This window comes from Panulirus ornatus, chromosome 12, assembly GCF_036320965.1.
Source record: "Panulirus ornatus isolate Po-2019 chromosome 12, ASM3632096v1, whole genome shotgun sequence".
In the NCBI taxonomy this organism is placed as follows: domain Eukaryota; kingdom Metazoa; phylum Arthropoda; class Malacostraca; order Decapoda; family Palinuridae; genus Panulirus; species Panulirus ornatus.
In genome coordinates this window covers 66,559,014-66,571,862 of record NC_092235.1, presented here as the reverse complement: position 1 = coordinate 66,571,862, position 12,849 = coordinate 66,559,014, and the positions used below count along the sequence as shown (strand labels likewise).

General features: G+C 39.5%; 1 protein-coding gene across 1 annotated transcript in view; it reads right to left on the bottom strand.

The window, feature by feature from the left end:
* Positions 1 to 5,142, bottom strand: part of LOC139752158 (uncharacterized) — a 105,576-nt gene extending 100,434 nt beyond the window's left edge. Inside the window, exon 1 of the mRNA XM_071668094.1 lies at positions 5,020 to 5,142. Coding sequence (XP_071524195.1) covers positions 5,020 to 5,136 — 117 coding nt within the window. The 5' untranslated portion in view covers positions 5,137 to 5,142. The remainder of the gene's footprint in view (positions 1 to 5,019) is intronic.
* Positions 5,143 to 12,849: the final 7,707 nt, after the last annotated feature.

Sequence of the window (12,849 nt, the reverse complement as noted above, 5' to 3'; positions counted from 1 at the left end):
TTTGTGTGATCGGGGCCTGAACATGCAGGAGGGTGAAAGGAGGGCAAGGAATAGAGTGAATTGGAGCGATGTGGTATACCGGGGTTGACGTGCTGTCAGTGGATTGAATCAAGGCATGTGAAGTGTCTGGGGTAAACCATGGAAAGCTGTGTAGGTATGTATATTTGCGTGTGTGGACGTATGCATAAACATGTGTATGGGGGTGGGTTGGGCCATTTCTTTTGTCTGTTTCCTTGCGCTACCTCGCAAACGCGGGAGAGAAAAAAAAAAAAAAAAAAAAAAAAAATATTTATATTTAAATAAGATAAGATAAGAGTGAGTGCTCAAATTACAGAGGTATAAGTTTGTTGAGTATTTCTGGTAAATTATATGGGAGGGTATTGATTGAGAGGGTGAAGGCATGTACAGAGCATCAGATTGGGGAAGAGCAGTGTGGTTTCAGAAGTGGTAGAGGATGTGTGGATCAGGTGTTTGCTTTGAAGAATGTATGTGAGAAATACTTAGAAAAGCAAATGGATTTGTATGTAGCATTTATGGATCTGGAGATGGCATATGATAGAGTTGATAGAGATGCTCTGTGGAAGGTATTAAGAATATATGGTGTGGGAGGAAAGTTGTTAGAAGCAGTGAAAAGTTTTTATCGAGGATGTAAGGCATGTGTACGTGTAGGAAGAGAGGAAAGTGATTGGTTCTCAGTGAATGTAGGTTTGCGGCAGGGGTGTGTGATGTCTCCATGGTTGTTTAATTTGTTTATGGATGGGGTTGTTAGGGAGGTAAATGCAAGAGTTTTGGAAAGAGGGGCAAGTATGAAGTCTGTTGGGGATGAGAGAGCTTGGGAAGTGAGTCAGTTGTTGTTCGCTGATGATACAGCGCTGGTGGCTGATTCATGTGAGAAACTGCAGAAGCTGGTGACTGAGTTTGGAAAAGTGTGTGGAAGAAGAAAGTTAAGAGTAAATGTGAATAAGAGCAAGGTTATTAGGTACAGTAGGGTTGAGGGTCAAGTCAATTGGGAGGTGAGTTTGAATGGAGAAAAACTGGAGGAAGTGAAGTGTTTTAGATATCTGGGAGTGGATCTGGCAGCGGATGGAACCATGGAAGCGGAAGTGGATCATAGGGTGGGGGAGGGGGCGAAAATCCTGGGGGCCTTGAAGAATGTGTGGAAGTCGAGAACATTATCTCGGAAAGCAAAAATGGGTATGTTTGAAGGAATAGTGGTTCCAACAATGTTGTATGGTTGCGAGGCGTGGGCTATGGATAGAGTTGTGCGCAGGAGGATGGATGTGCTGGAAATGAGATGTTTGAGGACAATGTGTGGTGTGAGGTGGTTTGATCGAGTGAGTAATGTAAGGGTAAGAGAGATGTGTGGAAATAAAAAGAGCGTGGTTGAGAGAGCAGAAGAGGGTGTTTTGAAGTGGTTTGGGCACATGGAAAGGATGAGTGAGGAAAGATTGACCAAGAGGATATATGTGTCGGAGGTGGAGGGAACAAGGAGAAGAGGGAGACCAAATTGGAGGTGGAAAGATGGAGTGAAAAAGATTTTGTGTGATCGGGGCCTGAACATGCAGGAGGGTGAAAGGAGGGCAAGGAATAGAGTGAATTGGAGCGATGTGGTATACCGGGGTTGACGTGCTGTCAGTGGATTGAAGCAGGGCATGTGAAGCGTCTGGGGTAAACCATGGAAAGCTGTGTAGGTATGTATATTTGTGTGTGTGGACGTATGTATATACATGTGTATGGGGGGGTTGGGCCATTTCTTTCGTCTGTTTCCTTGCGCTACCTCGCAAACGCGGGAGACAGCGACAAAGTATAATAAATAAATAAAAATAAATATATTTATATTTTATCCCTGGGGATGGGGAGAAAGAATACTTCCCACGTATTCCCTGCGTGTCGTAGAAGGCGACTAAAAGGGGAGGGAGCGGGGGCTGGAAATCCTCCCCTCTCATTATTTTTTTTTTTCCCAAAAGAAGGAACAGAGAAGGGGCTAGGTGAGGATTTCCCTCACAGGCCCAGTTCTCTGTTCTTAACGCTACCTCGCTAATGTGGGAAATGGCGAATAGTTTGAAAAAAAAAAAAAAATATTTATATTTATATTTTTTTTATTATACTTTGTCGCTGTCTCCCCTGAAAGCAAGGTAGCGCAAGGAAACACACGAAAGAATGGCCCAACCCATCCACATACACATGTATATACATACATGTCCACACACAGACATATTCATATATACACATGTACATAATTCATACTGTCTGCCTGTATTCATTTCCCGTCACAACACCGCCACACATGAAATGACAACCCTCTCCCCCAGATGAGCGTGAGGTAGCACTAGGAAAAGACAACAAAGGCCACGTTTGTTCACACTCGGTCTCTAGCACTCATGTATAACGCACTGAAACCACAGCTCCCTTTGCACATCGAGGCCCCACAAAACTTTCCATGGTTTACCCCAGACGCTTCACATGCCCTGGTGCAATCCATTGATAGTACGTTGACCCCGCTATATCACATCGTTCCAAATCACTCTATTCCTTGCATGCCTTTCACCCTCCTGTATGTTCAGGCCCTGATCACTCAAAATCTAATTCACTCCCATCTTTCCACCTCCAATTTGGTCTCCCACTTTTCCTTTTTCCCTCCACCTTTTACACATGTATCCTCTTTGTCAATCTTTCCTCACTCATTCTCTCCATGTAACCAAACCATTTCAAAACACCCTCTTCTGCTCTCTCAACCACACTCTTTTTATTACCACACATCTCTCTTACCTTTTCATTACTTACTCGATCAAACCACCTCACATCACATATGGTCCTCAAACATCTCTATTTCCAGCACATCCACCCTCCTGCGCACAACTCTATCTATAGCCCATGCCTCGCAACCATATAACATTGTTGGAACCACTATTCCTTCAAACATACCCATTTTTGCTTTCCAAGATAACATTCTCGACTTCCACACATTTTTCAACACTCCCAGAACTTTCGCCCCCTCTCCCACCCTATGATTCACTTCCGATTATACACAAGGTATAATCATAAATAATGCAAGAATCACATAAAATTGGCCATCAGTTGTATTTTTTCCATTTCTGCCTTGAAAAGATTCTCAAAAGCTCCACATCTTTCATAATCAGTTTATGTTATTAACTGGTTTGGTCAAAAGTATATCCAATAGTTCAAGACAGAAAAATCAAAAGCCATCAGGTACTGACATGTCAGGAACACATTCATTTTGAACCCAATTCCACCCATGTGCAGAGTGAGATGCTGTCTCCTTAACAATGATATCATTATAGGACATAATTTACTTCCGAACATTCAAAGTAACAATAATTTTCATTACAACAGTTTGTAGATTTTCTGCATCACTGTTGAGTTCCTTATCAAATATATTATGTTCCCTTAGAGCCCTGTCTTTCAGATAATGGAGATCTAGGGAACATTCAAGAATTTCAATGCCTATAATTGCTGCATGTTGGTGTTATAATCCCTTCAAGGTAACTGTACCCAAGGGCACTGTTTGGGATGATGATGACGTCTGGTAACTTTCCATGCCCCATATCACATTTGTCCACTTAAAACTTAAGCATAAAATACAAATTGTACATATACATCATAGTCTATAAGTCCCCAGCATGTAAACTTGCATCAAAGTCTACAAAGAGTTAAGGCATACATGGTTAATTGGGACAAAGCCTCACGAGTCAAATAAAATGACAAAACTAGGAGAAAACAGTATAGTTTTAACCAAATAAGGTTTAGAGGATACATGAAAAAGTACTGAGTGATGCATCTAAAGAAAAGTGTGACTGAAGAACTCCTAAGAATGTTCTGAAACACCATCACAACGAAAAAAGGACCTGGACCACCTTCACCAACCCTATGGCTTTCCTCTGCTCCCATACTTCTATCCACTGTCATATATAAATCACTACACTTCCAGCAGGTTCTCTCCATTTTAATGCACACTCCAACCAACTTGTTTCTCTCCCCTGCTAAATTTGACCTTACTTTCATTCACATTAACTATCAACTTTCACACATTCTCCCAAACTTAGACATCGGATTCTGCAACTTCTCACTTGATGTCAACAGCAAATGGCAAACAACTCACCTTCCCATCCCCAAACAAACTGCAGACCTGCCACTCCCTCAAGATCCTTGCATATCCTTCACTAACCATCCTATCCATAAATACATGAAACACACATGGTGACCTCATAGATCCCTGTTGCAGATGCATCTGAAACCACTCCTTCTTCCTTCTCATATACATGCCTTAATCTCTTAACAGACACTCTCACTGCTTTTAGAAGCTTTCCTCCCACAATATATCTTTGTAAAACCTTCTACAAAGCATCTCTGTCAATCCTATCAGTTGCTTTTCCCAGATCCATAAACTCACATACAAATCCACATCTTTCTTGAAAGTCTATTTCACAGAGACTCTTCAACCTACATGCATGTGGGTGGAGCCTGTATGCTGTCACTGGCCCTAAACAAAGATATGATGATACGGGGTTAACAAAAATGTAGATTGATCTATACTTTGCTCACTCTTTCTAAACCTTTCCTCACAGCATCCATACCTTCTCTCACTGTATCCATAACTCTCCTCATAGTTTCCTATCAACTGAGGGTTCAGGGCCGCATTATGTCACAAATCAGCCTGCGTGACCAGATCAATTTTTTGGAATCAGAGTGGGCTGACTTGGTATATATAGGGTTAGAGTGTTCTAATAATTTTCATCTTATAATTTTTTCCATTTTTAGTAGTCTTTATGAGGTATACCAGATATGGAATATATGGGTTTATCTGAGAGAGAGAGAGAGAGAGAGAGAGAGAGAGAGAGAGAGAGAGAGAGAGAGAGAGAGAGAGAGGATCAAATTTTCATATTTTACTTGGGAATTCATGCTCTTATGCTGAAAATTATTGCTGAAACCAAAGATTTTATCATTAATGCTGAAAAACAATTACAGGTGAAAACATCAAGTACATCTGTTAATTCTTACCTTAGCCAATCCAGCTTTATGAGCTCCCTGGGACTCAATATATTCAATATATGATGTGAAATCCTTGAATTCTTCCCAAGTAGGGCGGAAAACCATGATCTTTGGTTGGTCCCCCATTGTTCATTTAATCTGTAAGAACAAAGATCAATAAGAGTTTTATACAAAATTTAATCCTCATGAAAGCTAAAACTGTATTTGCTACACCATAAAATGGGTTACAGAACTGTTTGATTGAAAATATCATCACATTTGAGAAATTGGTGAACTAAAAGCACAAGATGAATGAGGCGCATGAGAAATATGGCAAAGCAGCATGAGTGGCAAGATTGCAGATGAGTTTCTCAAAAAAGGGAGGGACAGTAGCTATTCACCATTCTTATGGCCCAAGGTAAACTGCCTGAAGACTTGCAGAATGCATGTATAGTGACCCTATATAATGGCAATGAGGAAAAAATGAGTGCTCAAATTGCAAATGAACAGGTATAACTCTGTCGAGTATACCTGGTAAGGGAGAGTGGTGGCTGAAAGGGGTGGAAAAAACAAAGATGGGATGAGCAGAATAGCTTTATGAGAGGTGCTTGCTTTGAAGAATTTTTGAATATAATAAAGACAAAACTGTACGTAGTATTATGGATATAGAGAAAGCATTTGACATGGTTAACAAAAAGGCCTGTGGAAGGTGCTACAAATGTAAGTGGTAAATGAAAAGTGCAGGAGAGTCTTTACCAGAAGGATGAGGTATGTGTTCAAGCAGAATGGGAAGTCAGATGGTTCTCTGTGAAGCTGGGTCTGCCTCAGAGATGGCCGAGTCACCAAAGTCATTTAATCTGTTTATTGATGGGGTGGTGGCAAGTGTCTTAAAAGAGAGGAGTTCGTCTAAGGTAACCTTTGGGGGTGGGGCAAGGAACATAAATCAGCTGCTGTTGCAGGTGATACAGCTATAGTAGCAGATTCTGGACAGAAACCTTAGGAGCTGATGATGGAGATTTGAAGAGCATGTGCAAAGAAAAAGTTGTATGTAAATGTGAACAAAAGTAAGGTAATGAGGTGCAGCAAGGGGATGAAACAGGATAGTTCAAGCAAAAGTCTGAAGGGAGGAAATAAAGGAATTGGCGTGCTTTAGGTGCCTACAAGAGGATGAGACAGTGGATGAAACCATAAGGGATGAAGAGATACATACAGTATGAGAGAGAAAGCTGATGTCCAGAGCATACAAGGAGTGTATAGAAGAGGTCACTGTCAAGGAAATGATAGACATGTCTGATGATACATTAGTTCCAAAAGTACTGTGTGGATGTGAGGCTTGGGTATTAAATGCAAAAGAGAGGAAGATGGTAGACATGGATATGAAATACCTGAGAACATGTGGCACAATTTGGGTATAATCACGTAAAGTACAACAATGTAAGAGAGAGGTGAGATGGTTAAGTGCACTATAACTGAAAGAAATGACAAGGGTATGCTAAAATGGTTGGACATGTTTAAAAATTCTGTGAAGAAATATGGAAACTTAAGAGAGGAAAGAATGCATAAGATTCCAGTCATAAGTACAGGGAGGAAACAGGACTGGAAGACCAAGACAGAAGCATAAGGATGCAGTGAAGGCCTTGGGGTACTGGGGCTGTTCATTAAGGAAGGTGAGAGACATGCACAGGACTGAATGATGAGAATCATTTGCTATAGGGAGACTGATGTGTTGTCTGTGGGCTGAACTATGGAAAGGTCTGAGTAGCCTGGCTGAGGATGGAAGGCTCTGGTTGTTTGCTGATGATAAGGAAGTGGGAACAGATTTCAGTGAGAAACTGCTGAAGCTGGTGTATAAATTTGGGAGAGTGAAAGAAAGGAGAAAGTTGAGAGTAAATGTGGATAAAAGAAAGTTTATTGGGTTCAGCTTTGTAAAAGAAAAGTTATTGGGTTTTGCTGTGAAAAAGACAGGTTATTAGGAATGTGAGTCTGAACGGAGAAATCATGGAGGAAGCAGAGTGTTTGGTTCAGCTGTGTAAAAGAAAAGTTATTGGGTTTAGCTGTGAAAAAGACAGGTTATTAGGAATGTGAGTCTGAACAGAGAAATCATGGAGGAAGCAGAGTGTTTTGGATACTTGGGAGGGGATATGGCTGCAAATGGAACCACTGAAGACGAAATGAACAGCATGGTGGGTGAAGGGGCCTGGGTTTTGGGCTCACTGAGGAATGTATGGAAAGAGAGATCACTGTCTAAATGGGCAAAGATGGGTATGTCTGATCATGTAGTAGTCCTGTTGGTGCTGTACGGAGGCAGTGCATAGGCCTAATAATAAAAAAAAAGAGAATGTGTACGAAATTAATTGCATGAAGACAATATGTTGTGTGAAGAGGGTTCACTGAATGAGAAATGATAGGGTAAAAAAAATAGATGTATGGCAGTAAGAGGAGTATGTATGAGAGATCTGAAGAGGGTGTGCTGAAATGGTTTGATCATATGGAGAGGATGAGTGAAGAAACATTGTCAAAGAGGTTATACATATCAAAAGTGGAAGGAACAAGGAAAAGGGGAATAAAGGATGAGGTGGAAGTGAAAGATACTTTGAAGGCCTGGGTCCTGAACATGCAGGAAGGTGCCAAGCATGTACAGGACTCAATGAATTCAAGTGATGTGGTTTACGGGGATGACACGCTGGCAATGGGCTGAAAACTGGGCATGTGAAACATTTATGGAAAACCATGGAAAGGTCTGTTAGGCTTCATATGCCCTAGTTCAGTCTCTTGAAAGCACATCAACCCCTAGTATACAACACTGCTCCAATTCACACTAACCTGTGCTTGCCTATCACTCTCCTGCACGTTTAGGCCCTGATCGCTCAAAGTCTTTTTCACTCCATTCTTACATCTCCAATTTGGTCTCTCCGTTCCCTCCACTTTTGACACATATATCCTCTTTGTTAAACTTTCCTCACTCATTCTCTCCATCCAGACTATTTCATCATACCCTCTTCTGCTCTCTCAATCACATTCTTTTTATCACCACACCTCTCTCTTACCCTTACATTATTACTCAATCAAATCATATCACACCTCATATGTCCTCAAACATTTAATTTCCATAACTTCCATCCTCCTCAAAAAATTATCTATAGCCCATGCCTCGCATCCACATAAAATTCATGGGGCTCCTATATCTTTAAACATACCCATCTTTGTTCTTTCCACGCATTCTTCAATGCTCCCAGAACCTTTACCACCTCACCCACCCTATGACTTGCATCTGCTTCCATGGTTCCATTTGCTGCCATGTACACTTCCTGGTATCTATAACACTTCATTTTATGTCAGTTTCATGTATAAGAATGAGGATCAGAAAGGATGCAAGCTGCTCAAAGAACTGAGCTTTTTAAGTTGGACACTTATTTACCACAATGTGTTATAGACCATTAATTAAAATAATGTTCCCAGAGGCCTGAACTTACAATGGGGATGTGTTCCTGAACTCCTGTTGCAAGTACAATCCATTTAAAGTTGAATCTTGAAAACCCATCTTATAAAAAAAAATGGATATGTTTCTGATTGAAATCTCCCTAATGAACTCCAATGGATGGATTATATATACTGTAGCTCACACAACTTGGATCACCACTCATACAAAATACCACACTGTCATTATGTAATTGAAATTAAATTTGATGAATACTTACTGAAAAAAAGTACTATACCAAAGCAAGGTGATGAGGGCTTTAGTTGCTACTGGAGTGAAAATGGGTGGAATGAGGGTTACTCGAAGTGAGAGGGAGGGGCATTAGGGTTAGAAGGGCATTAGGGTTATCTAGATCGTCCCTGAATTATCTGATCTAACACATAATGCCATATCACAGGTTATGCAGAGCGAGGGAGACCAACTGATTTGGCTATTACTACGAGTTTCTCAACAGAATCAAACCATGTACCTTTAAGGAAACACAAGAGTGATGTCTTAAGTACTATATTTCCATGGGTGTATCTCATATTCTTTAAAAACACAGTGAACTTGCAAAACAATGTAGTTGCATTTTCCCATGTAGAAGGGTACACATTTTATGGTATTTCATACACAATTACCTCATATTGTGGTGATGCCTTTAATTAATAAAAGAAAATATTCTTTTTAGACTAGAAATCTATAGATAAAAATTTTGCTACAAGCAGAAGGTCAGTGATGTTAAGTCGATACAATGTACAATATGCCTCTTGTTGTATGATTTGATACAAATATTCCAAATCAGCAATGGCTTCAGTTTTCATCTCAGTAACCATTTCAGGCTGGATTAGCCTGATTTCACTTGTAGTAATGAGCACAAACATACTTACCCCATCTCCACAAACACTTCCTATGCTAGGATAGGTTAGGGTTACAAATCTATATGAGTACAAGCCTAACCTAACACAACCTTGAAAAACATTAGAAGATGAATATTCTGGTGATATGGCAAAGGTTCACTTTGAATTAGTTATGTGAAGATAGTTTTTTTCCATGACTGGAGTACTAACATGAGGGATTTACCAATAACGGTAGCTGAAAATTACACACTGAACGACTGTGTACCTAATTAATACTTTATATTCAATTTGAGGACAATATGTGGTGTGAGGTGGTTTGACTAAGTAAAGACAGGGTAAGAGAGATGTGTGGTAATAAAAAGAGTGTGGTTGAGAGAGCAGAAGAGGGTGTTTTGAAATGGTTTGGTCACATGGAGGGAATGAATGAGGTAAGATTGAGAAAGAGGATATATGTGTCAGAGGTGGAGGAAACGAGAAGTGGGAGACCAAATTGGAGGTGGAAAGATGGAGTGAAAAAGATTTTGAGTGATCGGGGGCTGAACATGCAGGAGGGTGAAAGGCGTGCAAGGAATAGAGTGAATTGGAACGATGTGGTATACCGGGGTCGATGTGCTGTCAATGGATTGATCCAGGGCATGTGAAGCGTCTGGGGTAAACCATGGAAAGTTGTGTGGGGCCTGGATGTGGAAAGGGAGCTGTGGTTTCGGTGCATTAGTACATGACAGCTAGAGACTGAGTGTGAACGAATGTGGCCTTTGTTGTCTTTTCCTAGCGCTACCTCACACACATGAGGGGGTTTTTATTTCATGTGTGGAGGGGTGGCAATGGGAATGAATAGAGGCAGACAGTATGAATTATGTACATGTGTATATATGTACATGTCTGTGTGTGTATATATATGTATACGTTGAGATGTACAGGTATGTATATTTGCGTGTGTGGACGTGTATGTATATAAATGTGTATGTGGGTGGGTTGGACCATTCTTTCGTCTGTTTCCTTGCCCTACCTCGCTAACGTGGGAGACAGCGACAAAGCAAAATAAATAAATAAATAATTCAGTCCACAAATAGCATTAAGACTGCACAGATATCAATTTCATAAATAGTTTACGTTAAATAATCCAGTCTTGACACAGCATAGATATCAAGTTGACAAGTATTTCACATTAAATACTCATCTTTGTTTTTTCAGTCTCAAAAGGACAGTGGTATGCAGCTAATACTTTTCCTTTGTAACTTTCTGAGTAACTGTCCTTTGTAACTTTCTGAGTAACTGTACCATTAATCTACTAAAACAAAAGTGTTACCTATAAATGCAATTACTAACTGATATCCAAATGATTTCATACAAAACAGTACACATATTCATTTACATAAACTGCAAGTTATACCAAAAACCATTTACCAATGGGTATCACTTATAGATACTCATATCATGAAACTGATAAATGATGTTCATGCACACTGTTAGGCAAAACATAATGGCATTCTTCAGGTTCATCAATGCTTCACTCATAGCTCGACAGTCATTATCAAACTTGTTATGGCTTCAATCATACAAATGTGCCTCAGAGTTGTGTGCTGTAGGTTGGACAAACAGAGAAATATGAAAACAATTATTTGCAATGTTATTGTATGGCAAAAGAACCAACGGAAAAGCAAAGTTATGTTGCTTGAGCAAATGCCACAGTGCTTGAGGATTGAAGAACATGGTCTCCGGAACATATATAACAAGTGCTGATATATGGATAACACTTCACTTCTAGCGCGATTTCATTCTTTGACTAGGTATTATTTTAATTTTTGTACTACCATCTTGTTATTCTTTTAATATTTCTGGCCTAACTTTGCACTCCAAGTGAGATTGGTGACAAAAAAAAAAAAAAAAACCATATGAGAAACTTCAAAAATTCTAATTGAGAAATGATCCTTATACTGCAATTCTACATTAAAATCTGTTTACTCATAATCAATGCAAGGCCCAATTCTCACCTCTAGCTTGAAGTAATATTCATTCTCTAATGATATATATATATATATATATATATATATATATATATATATGTATAACCCAGTAAAAGCAGTCTTGAACATGATCCCATACAAAGAACTCATAAGCCTCTAGCTACTTACATGTTGTCATGGCTTTTGGTGAATACACTTGGCGCACCTGTAAGCTACTCTATCACATCCGTCCACGTTATGTTAAGCAATTTCGTAATATCAAATACCCATCACCATCAGAAATCGTAAATGAATCTGGCAATCACGCCACTTTATGAGGCTAAATTTGGTGTGTATTTTTTCAAGATGTTCAAAGTCTAGAAAATATTCCGTTTCCATGACTTACTTAAGAGCTGCGTGTTTCCTGGTCAATGCACGCGAGAATTCAGAGGTACGAGTTTCCTGGGCAAGGAACAACTGATACACACGAGATTTCCGGGGCAACGCGCGTTCGCTCCACATGCTTTGGCCTCAGGTTGCGTGCGCACATTGTTTACATCCACGAGTTGTTACGCCACATTATAAAAATAATATAATAATAATGATAATAAAATAATAATAATAATAATAATAATAATAATAATAATAATAATAATTCTCTCGAAAGCTGATAAATGTACAGAACACTGCTATAACGACAAAAATTCATGTTGGTGAATACCTTTTGGGGGTGGCCCATGATTAGGGATTAGGGTTCTTGAATTTTATCTTCAGTTGACCCAACACTTTTCAAGTGCTCAAAAGCCCTTCCATCTAAGTCACGAGTTAAACCCCATAAAACATTTCTCAATGTAATAAACATAATCATGTTGTGGGTTGAAAAACCCTGCTGGTCAATTAAACGAAAACTAACCTGAAATGGTAACCTTTGCATCTGCCCATCAGAATACACAATTTTATAAATCAATGAAACTACCAAATGAAATAATCACTAAATATGCACATTGTCGGTAAACACTTATGTAAAAAAAAAAGAACCTGTTACAAAGTCTTTCTCCAGGACACCAGTTCTTTTATAAACCTTAGACCCAACATTACATATTACAAGCACTGTATTCTGTCACCTGAACAACGATATGATATATTTACCAGTTATTCCCCCGCTGGTAATAACGTGCAGTGGCTCTGAACGTTTCACGTGCGTTTGTTTACGGGTCCCCCTCTCCCCCTCCCCCACCATCATAAGTCAGTACCAAGCCACGGACACTATGCAACATATTTCCACAAAACTAGGCCATTTTCATCACTAATTTGCATCAGGGGTTATGTCTAAAATGTTTCAACTTTTCCCACAGGTACACATATGCTCTATTCGACACAGTTTCTGAGATAAAAACACAAATTATTGTAATATGTGAACTTTCCCCATCTATATGCCCTTCTTCCTTACAAAAACAAAATGGCGTATGCACAAACACACACAGGCAAATATACATATCTTATATTTTACAACCTTCATAGTACATGATGGGCAATTTCCTCAATCTCTAAGGGTTCTCGAACACCTTATGTTGCACAATTAATTATCAATTTATGC